Source organism: Microtus pennsylvanicus, chromosome 7, assembly GCF_037038515.1.
Source record: "Microtus pennsylvanicus isolate mMicPen1 chromosome 7, mMicPen1.hap1, whole genome shotgun sequence".
NCBI classification, from domain to species: Eukaryota; Metazoa; Chordata; class Mammalia; order Rodentia; family Cricetidae; genus Microtus; species Microtus pennsylvanicus.
Window position 1 is genome coordinate 124,384,603 of NC_134585.1, and position 19,664 is coordinate 124,404,266.

General features: G+C 46.4%; 1 protein-coding gene and 1 pseudogene across 1 annotated transcript in view; one reads left to right on the forward strand and one right to left on the reverse strand.

Annotated features, from left to right (window-relative positions):
* Positions 1-17,606, forward strand: part of Prcc (proline rich mitotic checkpoint control factor) — a 29,782-nt gene extending 12,176 nt beyond the window's left edge. Inside the window, exons 2-7 of the mRNA XM_075978649.1 lie at positions 4,833-4,880; positions 7,019-7,585; positions 12,218-12,313; positions 14,425-14,568; positions 16,348-16,413; positions 17,203-17,606. Coding sequence (XP_075834764.1) covers positions 4,833-4,880; positions 7,019-7,585; positions 12,218-12,313; positions 14,425-14,568; positions 16,348-16,413; positions 17,203-17,289 — 1,008 coding nt within the window. The 3' untranslated portion in view covers positions 17,290-17,606. The remainder of the gene's footprint in view (positions 1-4,832; positions 4,881-7,018; positions 7,586-12,217; positions 12,314-14,424; positions 14,569-16,347; positions 16,414-17,202) is intronic.
* LOC142853964 (large ribosomal subunit protein eL33-like) lies at positions 3,493-3,923 on the reverse strand (annotated as a pseudogene).
* Positions 17,607-19,664: the final 2,058 nt, after the last annotated feature.

Sequence of the window (19,664 nt, forward strand, 5' to 3'; positions counted from 1 at the left end):
GCCCGTGCAGTCTCAGCACCACGGTGACAGGCTGACAGAAAACCTGAGTTCTGATTTGTGCTGTTCCCTGTGGGATCCAATGGCATTTTAGTGTGGTTCTCAGATTTTCACACTGTCAGTATGGTGTTACTTTCCAAACAAAGCCAAAACTGGTTCAGACTCTGACCTGTCCTGTCCGCAGTTTGACTTCTCTGGACTTGCTTTCCTTACTTATAAAATTGGAATTATAGTTATCTTGAGATGCTACCGGAAGGAGGGTGGGGCTATGGCTCAGTTGATTGAGTGCTTCTGAGGCTGCAAAGAGAGGCCAGCACCTCGGATGTGGAAGCAGGAGGGTCAGAAATTCAAGGGCGTCAAGTAATCGCCGGGGGATGGTGGCACACACCTTTAATCCCAGCACTCGGGAGGCAGAGTAGGCAGATCTCAGCAAGTCTGAGGCCAACCTGGTCTACAGAGTGAGTTCCAGAACAGCCAGGGTTAACACAGAGAAACCCTGACTTGAAAAACAAAAACCGAAATAAAACAAAACCCAAAAGTCCCTGGGAATATACAGCAGGCACTTGGTCAGTGGTGGGTCTCTTTGCTGCCCTTTACTTTTTCACATTCAGGTCTAAGACAGATTCCCTTTTAAGTATTTTTTTGTTTGTTTTTGTTTTTAATGTTATAACAGCAGTTAGCAATCAAATCAGTGCTGCTTTGATTGCCAGGTGGTGGTTCAGTGTAAGATACAGCCATTGTCAGAATAAAGACAGAAAAATGTGGGAAAATGTCTTATTTACACAGAAAGTGCTGATGAACAAGTTGGTATGATCTCACACAGTGCAGAAGGCTCCTTGGTATCCTAGAGTCAGGAACAGGTACAAAGCACACAGAAAGGACACGGAAAGGTACCAGTGGTATTGGCACCAGGATGCAGTGAGGACAATTTATAATTAACTTTATGTATTTTTTGGGGCATAGGATGATATCATAATTTATGAATAGTTTAGTAAAATCAAGCTAATTAACATGTCCATTGTGCCAAGTATTTTTGTGGTGAGAACATATAGCATGAATAATAAAAACCCAGAGACAGATATTGGGGTTCAAGCTGAAGATGAGAAAATATTATTCGTGCTACAAGAACACGTAGAGTTTACATCCCAAGCTCTCCTTAAAATGTTTAAACTTAGATTTATTTTGTTTATGGATACAGGTGCAGGTGTGAGATGCCTTGGTGCATGCATAGAGGTCAGAGAGCATCTAGTGGAAGGCATTTCCCTCCTTCTGTCCTGTAGATTCCAGGGTCATCAGGCTTGGTGGCAAACACCCTTATGTGCTGAGCCATTACTGTCCCAGTCCTTTATTTTAGAGGCTGCTATTTATTGTTTATAGATGACGTATTTTCTTTATCCAGTTACCTAATGATGGGCATTTAGGTCGACTGGGCAGCGGTTGTTGAGGATGCTGCTGCTGTGGATGGGTGTGTTTCTTCAATGCACAGCTTCCCAGCTTTGGGTAGACAGATCGGAGTAGACTTGTAGTTCTGTTAGGGTGTGTGGTCAATCCTAGGGCCATACTGACCGTGTGCTCCACCACTGTGCGCCACCCTTGCCCTGAGGTTTTAGTTTATTAGAACCCTCTTGGGGTAGTATGCCCCATAATCTCAGTTCTCAGAAGGCTGGAGCAAGAGGATTATTTATTACAAGGCCACCAAGGTTACATAGCAAGAGCTACCTTAAAAAGCACAAATAAACTCCATACACACAGGTGCTGTGGTTTTCCATAATGGCTGTTCTCACTGAGGGAAGTTTGAACTACACCTGATTTTTTTTTTTTTTGCAGCTTTTTTTTTTTTGGTTTTTCGAGACAGGGTTTCTCTGTGGTTTTGGAGCCTGTCCTGGAACTAGCTCTGTAGACTAGGCTGGTCTCGAACTCACAGAGATCCGCCTGCCTCTGCCTCCCGAGTGCTGGGATTAAAGGTGTGTGCCACCACCGCCCGGCTCCCTGACTTTTTTTTTTAATTACCTAATTTTACAGTTTTTTTTATTTGTCATGCTTGTTGGCATCTGAGTTCTTTGTGAGCAGATCATGATACACAGAAAAGTTTTAGGCACATTAGAGTACTTAAAACTTTTTTAAAATAATTAATTTTCATTTTATGTGCATTGGTGTTAGGTCCCCTGGAACTGGAGTTACAGACAATCTTGAGCTGCCACGTGGGTGCTGGGAATTGAACCCAGGTCCTCTGGAAGAGCAGCCAGTTTTCTTCAGGGCAGAGCCATCTCCAGCCTCCAGTGTCTAGTAGTACTCTTGACGCCTAGGCCTTGCCACAGTGGCTTCTCAAACTTACAGAGTTCTTCCTCTCTCTGCCTACTTAGTGCTGGGATTAACGGTGTGCACCACCATGGCCAGCCTCACCTTTATTTTACATAATCTAGGCCAAGACCGTGGGAAGATGGACTTGGGAGCTGTTGTAGTGGTAATGGTGGTAGTGTTCCTACATATTTATTATTTATTAGGAAGTAGTTTTTAATTTTAAGGTTTATTTGTTTGTTTGTTTATTGGTTTTTTGAGACAGGGTTTCTCTGTTTAACAGCTCTGGCTGTTCTGGAGCTCACTTTGGAGCAGGCTGGCCTCGAGCCTCCTCCCTCTGCCTAAGTGCTGAGATCAAAGGTGTGCGCCAGCACCGCCTGACTAGATGTATTTTATTTTTAATTATGTGTCTATGGGTATGAGTAGGTGACTGCAGTGCCCTCAGGGGCCAGAAGAATGTTACAGGCAGTTGTGTTACAGATAGTTTGAGCTACTTGATGTGGGTGCTGGGAACTGAACTCAGGTCTTTGCAAGAGTAGAAAGCACTGTTAAACACTGAATCATCTCTTCAGTTCCTCATTTATAAACTTATTTATACATGCCAAGCAGATCCTCTGCCACTGAGTTGTGCATCTACTGTTTTAAAAGTGTATGGGGGGTGCGTGTGCACACGCACACATGAAAAGTATGTGGAGGTCAGAGGACAGCCCCACAGCCTTGTGGGTACTGTTCTCTCCTTACATAAGTTTTGGGGATCAAGCTTAGATTATTGGATTTGTTTAACAAGCACCTTTCCTGACTGAGCCATTCACTGCCCGTAGTTTAAACTGTATTCTGGGCCTGATGAGACGGATCAGCAGGCAAAGTGCTTGCTGTGCAGGTCCGACTTGAGTTCAATTCCTGGAGCCAGCGTAAGGTGGAAGGGAAAAGCCAGCTCCTGAGAGTTGTGTTTACCTCTGCACAGTGACTGTGGCATGTGTGTTAAACTTGTTCATTTATTGGTATGTGTATGTGTGTGTCGGTGTGTGCACGTCAGGTCAGAGAAGGATGACTTTTGGTAGTTCTCTGTTCTGTTGAGGAAGTGTCTTGTTTTGCTGCTGCACAGTGTACTCCATCCTGGAAGCTTCAGACCAATTCTTCTGCCTCCATTCGTGCTGTAGGAATGCAGGATTACAGGTGTGTACTATTGTATCTGGCTTTCATTTTTTTTTCCACTTTTATTTATTTACTTTTCATTGGTTTAAATCCGGGATGGGTACAGCATCACACGGATTCTGTGTCCAATGGCTTTTGCAGGAAGGTTGCTTCGGAATTTGGCACGGACCATGCCACTGTTTCCATGGGCCCGAGTTACTTTCCCCCAGATCACTCTGGTTTTGTTTGGTTTGCCTCCAGGTGTCACTGTTTTGTTCTTTGCTTTATACACATAAGCTCATCTCTTGCCCAAGTAGAATTCAGTTTCATCTCGGGCATAAACGCCTTCAATTTTAAGGAGAGCCGTGTGCTCTCTCTGGTTCCGGAGACCTCGCTTATAGCCAGCAAAAGTGGCCTTGCACCACAGCCTTCCAGACATACTGTCCTTTAGAAGTCCTGTTCCCAGCAGGCCCCAAAGCGCAGCAGCACGAACGGTCCTCCTCATTTTGTTTTTCGAGACAGGGTTTCTCTGTGTAGAGTTTGTCCTGGAACTTGCTCTTGTAGACCAGGCTGGCCTGAAACTCACAGAGATCCACCTGTCTCTGCCTCCTGAGTGCTGGGATTAAAGGTGTGCGCCCCCACTGCCCAGCAAGGGTTTTGGTTTTGTTTTGTTTTGAGACCAGGTCTTACTATGTAGCTCCAGCTGGACTGAAACTTGTTACGTCAATCAGGCTGGCCAAGAACTTACCTCTGCCTTCTGAGAGCTGAGATTGAAGGTGTGCACCACACTTGGCAAAAAGCTCAGGCAGGTCTTTACAGTGTGACCCAGTCCTGTTGAATCCAAAGTTCACATTAGTGGCTCCTTTCTCAGCCAGGATCTTCCAGCCAGGAATGATGGTGTCTGGCAGACAATAGATCAGACTTGGAGAGGGAATGCATTTCTCCAACGATTTTGACCTTCATTGCCTCATAGAGAAGTAGTTAACACAGCACTTAATCCCACTGGAGCTCCCCAGCTGTGATGGTCATGTAGTCTGTGTAAATAGTTTTAGAATTGAGGCTGAGATTGGGTGAGACTGTGGGCCATCTCCTAGTCATCTTCTAGTGGATGCATTTATAAGAACAGGCACAGCATTTCTTTTTGCCCAGGACCCAGTGGAGGAAATAGTCTCAGTTTAGCAGAGTAGAAACCAAGGCAATCAAGGTGTATTCATCTCGTCCTCCATAGCTGTTGCAGTACCCAGGGAGAGCACTGTTGCTTGGCTAGGGCCATAGGGGCTGCCGCTCTGCAGAGGTGGGCACACACGGATGGGCTCTGTCCAGTCTTCTATGGATGTTTGTGCAGTGTGTTTCTTCTACTGCTCTAAAACAGTTATGATTTATTCTGGTTCTTTTTCTCTTAGTCAGATTCTGAGGAAGATGAACCTGCAAAGAAGAAAATTGTCCTGCAGGTAAGCTTGGTGTACCATAGCTCTTCCTTCTCTTTCTATGTTGTTTCCAGAAAGATAGGACTTAAAGTGCCCAAAGGTTTTCATTGGAGGGCTAGCTTATTTGCACGTATTTGAGGACTGTTTTGGTCTGACTTTGGTTTCCAATGTAGCTTTGAATCAGATGCACCGATCTTTTTCTCATTTCTTCCTGGCATTAGCAATGGAGTTGACTTTTCTGGAAGAACAGGAACTGTAACTTAATTCAGTCCATTACATTTCCGGTAGAAGGATTGTTTAGAGAGGATGTAAGTAGGGTGATCAGATGATGATAAGGAACATCGGTGTTGTGAAATTGCCTGTTCTTCCTGTTGTGTTTCTAACCTGGAGATAGATACCCAAACAGCACTTACCTTGTACCAGGTACCTGTGTCTAGCCAATTCCTTTTTCAACTGTAGGGCCTAAATTCTAAGTTATGATCATTCTAGTTTAAGTGAAGAAACTGAGGAATTTGCCCGAAGTTAGACAGCTAATGTGGGTGGAGCTGGGCTTACAGCTATATCTGCTGTGCTGACTCCAGAGTTCAAGTCTGGCCCTGGAGAGTCTAATTGGCTGCTTCTCTGCGGTCAAAACCAGAAGTCTGGACTGCGTGACCTCCCTGCTGTTTGCTGGTTACCACTCACCTCAGCACCTTTGCTCTGCTCTGAGTGTCTTCTGTCGCCTCTACACTCGATTTGTATACACTGTTGGATTTCATGTTGTTGTTATAATTGGGGAAGAGTGGTCCTGCCTTCTATAGTGGCTGTCTTGGAGTTCACATATGCAGTGTTGAAGCTTTGTTAAGGTGTCACTTCTGGTTCTGGCAGGTCTTAGGACAGGGTCACGTGGAAGTCAACAGGACCTGTGGTGAGGGTGGTGTGGTGTGTGGTGATAGTGCGAGGAAAGAGCCACCGAAGAGGCCAGGGATCCCCTTGTCTCCAGGCTTCCGGGACAGGGTAGACTTACTTGAAAGGCACTCCACAAGTGAAGAGCTGTCATTCAGGTGGTGGAAAAAGAGGAGCACAAAGAGACGACCCGGGAAAGCAGAGCCGGGATCTGGCCCTGCAGAGGACTGTAGCTGTGATCCCGGACGGTGTTGAGAAGTTGAGCACTTGTAAGGCAGCTTAAGCAGTGCTTTCAATCTGCCACCCCCAAGCAGGAAGAACACCTCTCCTGCCTGTCCTGTTTGCCTCAGGAGTCCTGTTTAACTCATTCTGGGCAGTTCTGACTGAGAAGATATCCTGGTGCTCCAGGACTTATTCCATTCTCCTTTTCCTATCGATACCTCCCTACTCTTAGGGCAGACCAGCCTTTCAGTGTACAGAAAGTAGAATCCAAGCAATTCGCATGGTTGGGTGGGGCCAATCAGTGTACAAAGTGATAAACTAAGTGCTTGACTCTGGCATTAGCCAGTTGAGGTTCCACATGCAGGGGGCTTTCCTTGCGTGGGTTGGCAGAGGGAGCTTTTAGCAGTAGGTACAGATGTCTCTTGAGCAGAATCTGTTCAAAGGAGGGAGAAGTTGAGTTTCAGTTTTGTTTTTTTGTTTGTTTGTTTGCTTTTTTGTTTGTTTTAAGATTTATTTTCATTTTATATGTATGAATGTTTGTCTGCATGTATATACATTTGTACCACACATGTGCTTGGCGCTTGCCAAGGTCAGAAGAGGGTATTAGAGTCCCCGGAACTGGAGTTACTTGAGGTTGTGAGCTGCAGTATAGGTGCTGGAACTAAATCCTGATTGCCTGGAAGATGAAGTAGTGCCCTTGATCCCCTGCGTCTTTCTCTGGCCTTGAAACTTAGTTTTCTAAGGAGAAGGGTTAATGTGAGACCGAGGGCACTGAAGACATAAAGTTGGGATAGGATCTGTGGCAGTTAATTGTGGAACTAGGCTGGACAGAGCTGAGACAGGACATCGCCTCTCATTGTGGATGAACAACTATAGTAAGTCCCAGAGCTGGGGGCGGGAGGGGCTGAGTGCATGGAGGTAACAAAGCCTCAAGGGGCTTTGAGGCTTTCAGGAGAAGCACAAAACTATATGATCTTGTTTGTCATTGTTCCTAGTGCATAATATAAAGTCTCACTTGTCTTTCTTCCCTCTCATTCCAAACCTGGGCTCACTAGGGATCCGGCGAGGGGACTGGTTTGTCTGCCTTGCTCCCCCAACCTAAAAACCTGACTGTGAAAGAGACTAACAGGTTGCTCCTGCCCCATGCCTTCTCCCGGAAACCCTCAGATGTCTCCTCGGATGCTAAGCCCTCTAGACTGGCTTCTAAGACCAAGTCTGCCTCACTGGCTCCTGTTTTGGGCATCACAACTACCACTCCATCACCCTCTGCCATCAAGGCTGCTGCCAAGAGTGCTGCCCTGCAGGTGACGAAGCAGATCACACAGGAGGATGACGACAGTGATGAGGAAGTTGCTCCTGAGAACTTTTTCTCCCTCCCTGACAAGGCTGAACCACCTGGAGTTGAGCCTTACCCTTACCCTGTCCCCACTGTCCCTGAAGAGCTGCCTCCAGGCACAGAACCAGAGCCGGCTTTCCAGGACGATGCAGCCAATGCTCCCCTTGAATTTAAGATGGCAGCGGGGTCAAGTGTGGCCCCCTGGATGCCGAAGCCTGGGGATGACTATAGCTACAATCAGTTTTCCACATATGGCGATGCCAATGCCGCTGGTGCTTATTATCAGGTGGGTGAGGACACAGAGGATGGGCCCAGGACCATTGACAATGGCGCTTAAGGAGAATTTGAACAGTGAAATGACCTGTGTGTCACTTAGCTTGGCTTCTTATACTACTCAGTCTCAAAATACACCGCTTTTATTTTGAACCTTATGGATTTAAATTGACCAAGTATTTGGTGACTCATGTCATACTTTCATTCTGCATGTTAGCTTTCGGTCATGTGATAGAAATCCTGACGTATCTGTAAGAGAAGAGTATTTTGACTCGGGGTCTCAGTCCATGGCTTCTTTGCTCTATTACTTTTGGATACACTTCTGCTCCATTACTTTTGTGGGCACACATCTGCTCCATTACTTTTGTGTGGGCACATCTCCATTACTTTTGTGGGCACACATCTGCTCCATTACTTTTGTGTGGACACATCTGCTCCATTACTTTTGTGTGGACACATCTGCTCCATTACTTTTGTGTGGACACATCTGCTCCATTACTTTTGTGTGGGCACACATCTGCTCTATTACTTTTGTGGGCACACATCTGCTCCATTACTTTTGTGTGGGCACACATCTGCTCCATTACTTTTGTGTGGACACATCTGCTCCATTACTTTTGTGTGGGCACATCTGCTCCATTACTTTTGTGTGGGCACACATCTGCTCCATTACTTTTGTGTGGGCACATCTGCTCCATTACTTTTGTGTGGACACATCTGCTCCATTACTTTTGTGTGGACACATCTGCTCCATTACTTTTGTGGGCACACATCTGCTCCATTACTTTTGTGTGGGCACACATCTGCTCCATTACTTTCGTGTGGACACATCTGCTCCATTACTTTTGTGGGCACACATCTGCTCCATTACTTTTGTGGGCACACATCTGCTCCATTACTTTTGTGTGGGCACACATCTGCTCCATTACTTTTGTGTGGGCACATCTGCTCCATTACTTTTGTGTGGACACATCTGCTCCATTACTTTTGTGTGGACACATCTGCTCCATTACTTTTGTGGGCACACATCTGCTCCATTACTTTTGTGTGGGCACACATCTGCTCCATTACTTTCGTGTGGACACATCTGCTCCATTACTTTTGTGTGGACACATCTGCTCCATTACTTTTGTGTGGACACATCTGCTCCATTACTTTTGTGTGGACACATCTGCTCCATTACTTTTGTGTGGGCACATCTGCTCCATTACTTTTGTGTGGACACATCTGTTCCATTACTTTTGTGGGCACACATCTGCTCCATTACTTTCGTGGGCACACATCTGCTCCATTACTTTTGTGTGGGCACATCTGCTCCATTACTTTTGTGTGGACACATCTGCTCCATTACTTTTGTGTGGACACACATCTGCTCTATTACTTTTGTGGGCACACATCTGCTCCATTACTTTTGTGTGGACACACATCTGCTCCATTACTTTCGTGTGGACACATCTGCTCCATTACTTTTGTGGGCACACATCTGCTCCATTACTTTTGTGGGCACACATCTGCTCCATTACTTTTGTGTGGACACATCTGCTCCATTACTTTTGTGTGGACACATCTGCTCCATTACTTTTGTGGGCACACATCTGCTCCATTACTTTTGTGTGGACACATCTGCTCCATTACTTTTGTGTGGACACATCTGTTCCATTACTTTTGTGTGGGCACACATCTGCTCCATTACTTTTGTGTGGACACATCTGCTCCATTACTTTTGTGTGGGCACATCTGCTCCATTACTTTTGTGGACACACATCTGCTCCATTACTTTTGTGGACACACATCTGCTCTATTACTTTTGTGTGGACACATCTGCTCTATTACTTTTGTGTGGACACATCTGTTCCATTACTTTTGTGGGCACACATCTGCTCCATTACTTTTGTGTGGGCACACATCTGCTCCATTACTTTTGTGTGGACACATCTGCTCCATTACTTTTGTGTGGACACATCTGCTCCATTACTTTTGTGTGGACACATCTGCTCCATTACTTTTGTGTGGACACATCTGCTCCATTACTTTTGTGTGGGCACACATCTGCTCTATTACTTTTGTGGGCACACATCTGCTCCATTACTTTTGTGTGGGCACACATCTGCTCCATTACTTTTGTGTGGACACATCTGCTCCATTACTTTTGTGTGGGCACACATCTGCTCCATTACTTTTGTGTGGGCACACATCTGCTCCATTACTTTTGTGTGGACACATCTGCTCCATTACTTTTGTGTGGACACATCTGCTCCATTACTTTTGTGTGGACACATCTGCTCCATTACTTTTGTGGGCACACATCTGCTCCATTACTTTTGTGTGGACACATCTGCTCCATTACTTTTGTGTGGGCACACATCTGCTCTATTACTTTGGGGCAGTGTCTCATGAGACTGCAGCAGAGGAGGAAGCTCTCAGCTTATGCAGGCAGCTAAGAGAGAAGGGGCCAGGATCCCAGTGTTTCCTACAGTGTCACACCGCTGATGTTCTTTCTTCCTTCCAATAAGCTGTCTCTCCTTTCCTTTCCTTTCCTTTCCTTTCCTTTCCTTTCCTTTCCTTTCCTTTCCTTTCCTTTCCTTTCCTTTCCTTTCTTTCTTTCTTCCTTTTTTTTTTCTTTCTTTTTCTTTTTTTGAGACAGGGTTTCTCTGTGGCTTTGGAGCCTGTCCTGGAACTAGCTCTTGTAGACCAGGCTGGCCTCAAACTCACAGAGATCCGCCTGCCTCTGCCTCCCGAGTGCTAGGATGTGCGCCACCACCGCCGGGCTTCCAATAAGCTCCATTTCTTAAAGGTCTCAGCGCTAGTAGTACCACAGGCTGGTGAATAAGCCTTGAACACATGGTTCAGCAGAAGATACTTAACCCACATCATAACATTTTAAAAACAGAAGCTTACAGTGGGAGGTGGTGGGAGATTTAAGAAAGTAGGAGAGGAATGCTCTCTAATCTTAGAACTAAGAGATACGTCTTTGAATGTGAGTATTGAGGAACAGGGAAGTCTGGTGTAGTTTCTGAGTAGCAATTATTGTCACATGAAGGAGCACAGGAGCAGAGTGAAAAACTTGTCAAGGTGGTTTCTTTTTCAAAACAGGCACCCTATAGCTCTCCTAGCTAGCCAGATACACTGCCAAGATGGCCTGTGGTTTTTATCCTTATCTTTGGTGGTGACTTATATCTTATCTCATTGGTAGACGCTCAACTTCACACTCTGACAGGATTAGCTAGTCATCGAGAAGAGAAAGGGGGAGATTCAGGGCCTATGGGCCCTTGTGGGACTAACTACCATTGATAGGAAAAAATAAAAATTTTCACAGTGGGTATTTTCCTTTTCCTGCTTTTTTTCTTCATTCTCTTCTCCGTTCCTTTCCTGTCCTATCAAATTGGAGTTCAGATTCTCTTGCCTCAACCTCTCCAGTGCTGTACACCACCACACCCAGCTTTGCTTTGGGTTTTTTGTTCGTTTCTTTGTTATTTGTTTTTATTGATATATATATATATTTTTTTTCTTCACTTGTTTTGGGTCTTTTTTTTTAACTTTATTTAATTTTATGTATGAGTGCTCTCTGTGTGTACACCTGTGTGCCGGAAGAGGGCATCAGATCCCATTGTAGATGGTTGTGAGCCACCATGTGGGTGCTGGGAATTGAACTCAGGACCTCTGGAAGAGCAGGCAGTGCTCTTAAACGCTGAGCCATCTCTCCAGCCCCCTTGTTTTGGGTCTTTATGTTCTACTTTTTTGTGTGATAAATATGAATCGTGTTTTCCATTTAGCTCATTATAAGATGCATGTTCTTAGGAGCCTTCCAGGCATAAGACAGTACAGACCACTCGAGTATACTGGTGCAGTGAAGAGGAAGCGGGGGAGTTAGGGCTTCATGATATTACGACCTTATCTCAAACACAAGCAGTTGCTAGGCACAGGGACCAGACTTGCCTTTGTCTTCACCTTGTCTTCCTCTAGACTCTGCATTCATGTCTGAGGGAGCCATCACATTCATAAAGTACACATCGCTTATAAAATTTTTGTAGTATCTTATTTTTATTTATTTATTTTTCAGACAGGGTCTCACTATGTAGTTCTGGCTGTCCTGGGATTTACTACATAGATCAGAGTGGTCTTTAACTCACAGAGATTTGGCTACCTTTTCCTCCTGAGTATTGGGATTAAAGGTGTATGCCCCCATTCCCAGCAACAAGTAGCTCATGGTGCATGTTTGTACCTCTTCTGACTGTAGGATCACACCATATAGGCAGTCAGTGAAACTGTCCAGGGGGTGGGAGGGATAGAATGCCCTGATTCATGAGATGATGAGGCTCCTGACCTAATAGCGCTGGAAGGCCTGGCTAAGGGTCCTGGAGAGGTGAGGTGTAAGTTATCTTGAGAAGTAGCTAAGGGATCAGGGCACAGCAGGAGAGAGTGTGCATTCCTCGTCTCCCTTCCCCCAAAAATGTCCTCTGCCTGGATGGTGCAGATGAGGGAGCTTCCGGGACTGTTGGTGAACCAGAGGGTAAGTCCTTGGGTCTCCGCTGGTTCATCTGAGGGGCTTTGGTATGGGAATCTCTCCTGCTTTTTCCATACAGTTTGCTTTATTTTGTCTCCATTATGCCTTCAGTCAGTTCTGTGTTTTCTGTTTTGGTTATAGGATTATTACAGTGGTGGCTACTATCCTGCACCGGACCCGGCTCTGGTCCCTCCCCAAGAAATTGCCCCAGATGCCTCCTTCATTGATGATGAAGCAGTGAGTTAACAAAATGTATTAGTTACTTTTCTGTTGCTATGAGAAAATACTGTGACCAAAAGCAACCTATATATTTTTTAAAATATTTATTTATTTATTATGTATACAATAGTCTGTCTGTGTGTGTGTCTGCAGGCCAGAAGAGGGCACCAGATCTCATTACAGATGGTTGTGAGCCACCATGTGGTTGCTGGGAATTGAACTCAGGACCTTTGGAAGAGCAGGCAATGCTCTTAACTGCTGAGCCATCTCTCCAGCTCCCCAAAAGCAACCTATAGAAGGATTTTTTGGGCTTAGAGTTCCAAAGGGGTGGGAGACCGTCCTGGTGGAAGGCATGGAATCGAGCAGCAGACATGGCACAGGGACAGGCAGGAAGTTGAGAGCTCACATCTCCACTCACACACAGCAAGCAGAGAACAGAGAAAGCTATTGGAAGTGGGGGGCAAGGCTGTAAACCCTTACAGTTCACCACCAGTTGTTCCAGCGAGACTGGACTATCTCCCCAGTGAGCACCACCATGTAGGGACCATGTTCAAATACCTGAGCCTATGGGAGACACAGCCAGAATGACTTTCTATTTTCTGTGCTGGGGATCAAACCCAAGACCTTGTGTATGCTAGACATCGGTGGACTACTGAGCCCACATTAAACTTAAGATTTATTTTATCTTTAGTTACGTATATGTCTGTGTGTCAACGTCAAGATATATGCACATAAGTGCAGGTAGCTACAGAGACAGGAGCCAGTGCCCTCAGGAGCTAAAGTGTAGGCACTTGTGAGCTGCTGTGGGTGCTGGGAACAAAATTCAGGTCTTATGCAAGAGTAGTACTCACTCTCAACAGGAACGTCTCTCCAGCCCCACAAATGACCATTTTTGACACCAGGTTTCAAATCTGAAGCTAAAGGAAAACTTTAGTTATCTAGTTTTATTTGTTTTTTGAGACGGTGTTACTATGTAGCCAGGCTGGTTTTGAATTTGCAGGCCTCTTGTTCTCAGTCTTCTGACTGCTGGGATTATAGGGAATTTATTGTTATTAATTAATTAATTAATTAATTCTTGTTTGTTTTAAGACAGGAATGTTTCTTTGTGTAGCCTTGACTGTTCTAGATCTAGTTCTGGAACTGGAGAGATGGCTCAGCGGTTAAGAGCACTGACTGTTCTTCCAGAGGTCCTAAGTTCAATGCCCATGTGAGTCACATGGTGACTCACAACCAACCATCTCTAGTAAGATCTGATGCCCTCTACTGGCATAAAGTTGTACATGCAGATAGAACACTCATATGCATAAAATAAATAAGTAGAAAGAAAGAAAGAAAGAAAGAAAGAAAGAAAGAAAGAAAAGAACAAAACAGAACTAGCTCTGTAGACCAGGCTGGGCTCAAACTCTCACAGAGATCAACCTGCCTCTGCCTTCCAAGTGCTGGGGTTAAAGGTGCACACCATCACAGCCTGGCCTACCCCCAATTCTTAATTTAAAAATTGTAGTCCTATCCTTTGGTAGGTTGAGGCAGGAGAATTCGAGTTTGAGGCCATCATGGTTGTGTCCAGAAACGAAAAGGAAGAAGACTCTGATAGACCTTCCAGGCAGTGTTGCTCTCTAGTTTGTATTTCTGGATCTCCACATCTCTTGGCCACCACCTCTTGAGAAGCAGCCCATGTCACCTGGCACCATGGAAGTTTGGTAGATGGTAGGGTGGACAAGGGAGTGTTTCATGAAGAGAAACCACGGGCACAGTGTGTGGTAGTCCCAGCGCTGCTCTAGAGCAGTGATTCTTGTTCTCCACTCTCCTAACGCTGCGACTCTAATACAGTTCCTCGTGTGGTGATCCTCAACATAAAATTATTTTGTTGCTACTTCATAAGTGTATTTTGCTACGGTTGTGAATTGTGATGTAAATGTCTGATATGCAGGATATCTGATACATGACTCCAAAGGGGTCTGGACCCTACGAGTTGAGAGCAGCTGCTCTAGATCTGAGTCCTTAGCAGTGTCTCCTGCTCTCCTTACCACATTCCAGATCCTGCAGTTCTGCTTTTAATTAATTAATTGAGTCACTCATTTGTTTGTTCATATATTTATTTATTCATTCATTCAATTAATTAATTTCAGTTTAAGCGGCTGCAGGGCAAGAGGAACCGAGGGAGGGAAGAAATCAACTTTGTGGAGATCAAAGGTGATGACCAACTCAGTGGGGCACAGCAGTGGATGACCAAGTCATTGACAGAAGAGAAAACCATGAAGTCCTTCAGCAAAGTAAGTGTGAAAGACTATTTGGTGGCCTACGTGGAAGGTCTGTCTGACCTACTGTTACTTGACACACCCTTAGCAGGTATTGTTGCCCAAGTTAGTGGAGTATGCACCAGATTTCATGGGAGCAGCTGCCTTCCAGAACTTTATAGAATTCAGCTGCTGGGACGGTGTGTGATTCTTCCTACTGGTTGGAATCTACAGCTGCCTGGCTGTACCCCACCAGTCTCCCTCTGTTAATCTGGCAGCTGGTGCAGCAGATCTCCAGAGGTTCTAGACCTTGGCTCCCGGGCATATTGCTCATCTCTTGCCACTGTCTTCGTAGTTACTGTAGCCAACTGCTATCTCTGAATGCTCCCTTCCTGTTCCCCACCACTGGCTTTCCCTGTGCTCATTTTCTCCGGTCACTTAGCAGCTGAGCGCAGCAGGTGTGAGCACTTACGCTGGCCGTGGGTGGGGGTGGCTGAACGCGAGCTCTGTGCCAGCAACACCAAGGTCAAGGATTTCATCCCCCCATCCCCCCCGTCTAATTTCTCTTTGTTCTATGGTCACAGATGGCCATCCAGGCCCGTCATTTGTTTTAACTGTTGGCGGTCATACAGGGTAGAGCAAAGGATTGTGGTTAGAGCAGCCGAGATCTATCACTGTTTACTGGAAAAACCACTTAGGAGAAAGGGCTCTGCTAACTTGGGCTTGAGAGGAGCGTCACACAAGTAGCTGCTGGTGCGAGTGTTCACCGGAATGGATTGAGTCTTTTATGTATGTCATCTTTAATTGTAGCATTTAATGACATTCAGTAGTAACAAGCAATTAGAATCTGCTCTTTTCCCAATTCCAGGTTTTTGTCCCATTTCATTTTGTTGAGCTTGCCTTTTGAAAGAGAAGATACTGTCCCTTATCCCCAAGAAGTTGACAGCACAGTTGGGAAGAGATCTAAGGACGCTTGAGTGTAAATGATTACAGTGCAAATTGATTACATAAGTGCTGAGGAGACTCTGGGGAGGAGTTCCTGAGAGTTGGGTGGGGCTGGCGAGGAAGCTTCTAGCTTGAGACAGCTCTGGCAGAAGACAGAAAAAACCACACAGTGAAAGCTCAGAGCAGTATAGATTTTGACAGTAAATCGTTTGCATCAAAGTGAGGTTGGGAGTGAGCTGTAGTTATTGCTGCTGGAGGCTGGAAGATGAATGGAGGAGAGTGAGACTGTGAACTTGGTCCTCTCAGGGAAGTGGTTGACATGCCCTAGGACAAGGTAGCGTTTCAGCCGAAGGGAGGGCTTAGTAAGTGGTCAGTAGGAGCCAGACTGGAGAGAAAGGGACAGAAATGAAGAGGGTTTAAGGGGCAGATGGATGGAGGGATAGTAAGCAGGTCTGGAGGAGGTTGGCAGATCACATACCCATGGCATGAAAGCTGTCCTAGACTTACTACAGCCCAGTGTCCCCTGGCAGAGCCTAGACACTGGGCTAGAGGTAGAGTTGGGTTATCAGACAAAGTAACCCCGTCTTCACCTCAGAGTTTAGCCATTCATTTGGGGAATTAACAGGCTATTTCTAGCAAGTATTCTCATCTTAGATTTGTTTTTCATGATGGCACTAATAGAATGTCTGTTTGTAAGTATATAGGCACAGAAGCAACTCCACGTTGACTTTTCTCTCCAAAGATTTGGGCTCTATGTTTAGTGGCTCAGCTCTCCAGCCTTATACTGTCCAGGCACATGAGACATTCATGCCTTTCTGTCTGTGGATTAAGGACTATGTTTTTGGGTTTTGTTTTTATTTTCCCTTGTAGAAGAAAGGTGAACAGCCAACTGGCCAGCAGCGGAGGAAACACCAGATCACATATCTGATTCATCAGGTGAGGATGCTCAGGGCTCCACATACAGGATCCATTTAAACCTGGGGATGAGTAGTAGAGCCCAGGGCCAGGCTCCCTTTTGGTAGACGGCCTTTCTTGTTCTCCTTGTGGCCACTGGGGGGAGGCTGTGTTCTTAGTTTCATTCCCTCTGCCTCTGGTACAGGAGATCTGAGAAACCTTGTTATGTGCGAGGGAAGTGACATGGTCTATTATAGGAATCTTTTGACTTTGCTGAGACAGAGTTTCAAGCATCCCAGGATATAGCCCAGGATGGCTTTGAACTTTTGATTCTCTTGGGCCTACCTCCTGAGTGCCAAGATTTACAGGCATGTGCCTCTCCCTGATTTGTAAAGACAGAGCCCAGTGTGCTTCCTGCAAGGACTCTACCAACCGAGCTTCATCCCCGTTATTAAAATTGTTTAATACATTTAGTGTGTGTGTGTGAGCGTGTGTGTGAGCGTGTGTGTGTGTGTGTGTATTTACATGTGTGCCGCAATGTAAGTCATAGAAGGTCAAGACAAGTTTTACTGGTTTTCTCTGTCTACCACACAGGTCCCAGGGATTGAATTCAGCCATCAGGCTTGGTGGCAGGCACCTCTACCCACTGAGCCATCTTGTCAGCCCCCCCAACCTCCCAGCAGGCTTTTCCAATAATAACTTTACCTGTTTTATTTTAAATAAATAAAAGGCTGGGTCTAGGATGTACAGTGGTACAGTGTGTGTGATTCCCAGTTGTTCTGTCAGTAAGTCAGGCTGCTCATTATGACCCCTCCTCTTTTGTGTTCCCAGGCTAAGGAGCGGGAGCTGGAGCTGAAGAACACCTGGTCAGAAAATAGGCTCAGTCGCCGACAGACCCAGGCCAAATATGGATTCTAGGGCTCAGGAACTGACGGCTCAGGATCTCCTGTCGGCGCTGTTGGCCCAGCCCCCAGCTTCACCTCCAGGACCCCAGCTGCTCTAAGTCCAGGACCTCTACCTTGAGGACCCAGCCCTCGCCTCTGGGAGAAGAAAAATATTTGATAGATTTTTCTTAATAAGTTAAAAGTCCAGCTCCTTTCTGTGCTGGGCTGGAGAGACTCGAGCGTTTCCCCAAAGGCCCAGAATTCTCCCTGTCAGTGTGATGAGATGTTGAACTGTCCCACAATTTTTTTTAAACCAGGGATGTCTGTTGAAATAAAACACTGAGTGTGACAGGTGCGCCTGTGCTGGGTCTGGGTCTCCGTGTGGAGCTGGGGCAGCTGCCCCAGCCAGGCGCCCTGAGCGGCCTCATTGTCCCTTTGCTTTGTTACTCTCGGCCCTGTGGCCATGGCCATCCCAGTTGTTGGCAGTTTTACGCGGGGCAGGATGATTGTCAGGTGTGGGATTCCCCAGCCGGACTATCAGGGGTTTCTATGGCATGGAAGCCTTGTTAAGATGGCCATGGTGCTGCACGTCTGTAACCTCAGCATTCAGGAAGCTGAGTTCAAGACCAGCCTGAGCTGCAGTATCAAGAACCTTCAAAGAACAAGGGGCGGCGATGGCTATAAAGTGACACCTGGTAGTGTGGTGTGAAGCAGCCCCTGCTCCCGGAGTGAATCAAGCTCACACTGAGCTCTGTGGCGTGTTCACACTCTACCCCCAGTACAGATTGTGAGCTGGTTTGGAGGCTGGGTGTAGATGTTGGGGCCAGATCTATCTTCGTGGAGACTTCAGAATCTGTTTTGGGGACGGGAAATGGAAGGGAATAGAGACTTAGAACTGAGGGTGCCATGTGCACACTAGGAACAGTAAGTACACTGCAGTATCTTCCTTTCGGGTCAGGGTTCAAGTCGGGATGATCACAAAGACGGCACATAAACCACGAGTCAGCTGTCAGGGATCCGAGAGTTACCTGGTCTGCAAGAGTGGAGCATGAGCAGTAAAGACCAGAGCCTGTGGGTGCCAGGCAGAGGAGCTGGGCGACAAACTGGGTGGGGTTAGCAGTGTTTAGCTGTCCTGGGTAGGCAAGGCTGTGGCTTAAATAGGGTGTGGTGAGGACTCGGGCCCAGCAGATGAGACAGCTCACTTTCTGGTTCTGTGCTAAGGTAAGTCCAGGGGTCTGTTTCTCATTAAGTACATTGTAGGGTTTCATCACTTACAGGAAAACTACCCGCTTATCTGAAATCTGACCTACTTCGGGTTGGAGCCAGACAAGGCTCCCGAGTCCCACGGGGACTGTAGTTGTTCAAATCTGCACATCCAGCCAGTCTCAGTAGGGGGCATCAGTTCCAGTGATACTCCGCTGTCCACTGAGGCTCTGACCCAGGGCTGGGTGAGCCAGCTGTTCTTTGGGTACAGCCTAGAGCAGCCCTTCCCACCTGCGGTCCCAGCCTGCATTCAGCCGATTGTTTTCAGAGTCCGCACTGAAGTGATGGAGAAGGAAGTGCCTCTGCTGTGGGAGGCAGGAGACAGATGGACCTTTCACCTTCAGTTCTCATGGAGACTGCAGCTACCTTTTAAAAGAAATTTGTGTTTTGAGATGGTCACTACAACAATTGGGTTGGTCTTGAACTCACCAAGTCTTAATCTTGTCTCCCAAGTGCTGGGGTTACAGGCATCCTCCACTATGCCCCACTCCAGAAAAAAAAAATTTAAGGCAGGATTTTTCTTTTTAGTTCTGGCTGTCTTGGAACTCTGTAGACCAGTCTGGCTTCAAACTTGGAGATCCGCTTGCCTCTGCCTCCCAAGTTCTGGGATTTAAAGGCGTGCGCCACCACCACCCAGCTTTAGAAAAAAAAAAAAGTCAGGCTGGAGAGATGGCTGAGAGGTTAAGAGCACTGGCTGCCCTTCCAGAGGGCTTGGGTTTTATTCTCAGCACCCACAGACTTATACACCAGCAAAGTAAATTAAAATATAAAAATTATTTTTGCAGCTGTGTGTACGTGCTCCACATGTGTCAGTGGTACCCATGGAGGTCAGAATAGGGCATTAGGATCCCCTGGAACTGGAGTTAGGGATGGTTGGGATCTACCATCAGCACCATGGAGGCAGAGGCAGGTGGATCTCTGACTTCCAGGCCAGCTAGGGCTACATAGTGAGACCCTTTCTAAGAGGGGGGAGGGGACTCAAGAAAGGGAGGAAGGATTAGCAGGAAAGAGAAGACGTGGTGGAGCAGTGAGAGGAGCAGTAGGCTAAACTTGACTAAAACTGATCCACCAGCCGCAGTCAAGGACAGGCGGTGAGAAGGCCTTAACCACGATTGGTCCTTGGTTGCACACCTGTATCCTAGCCCT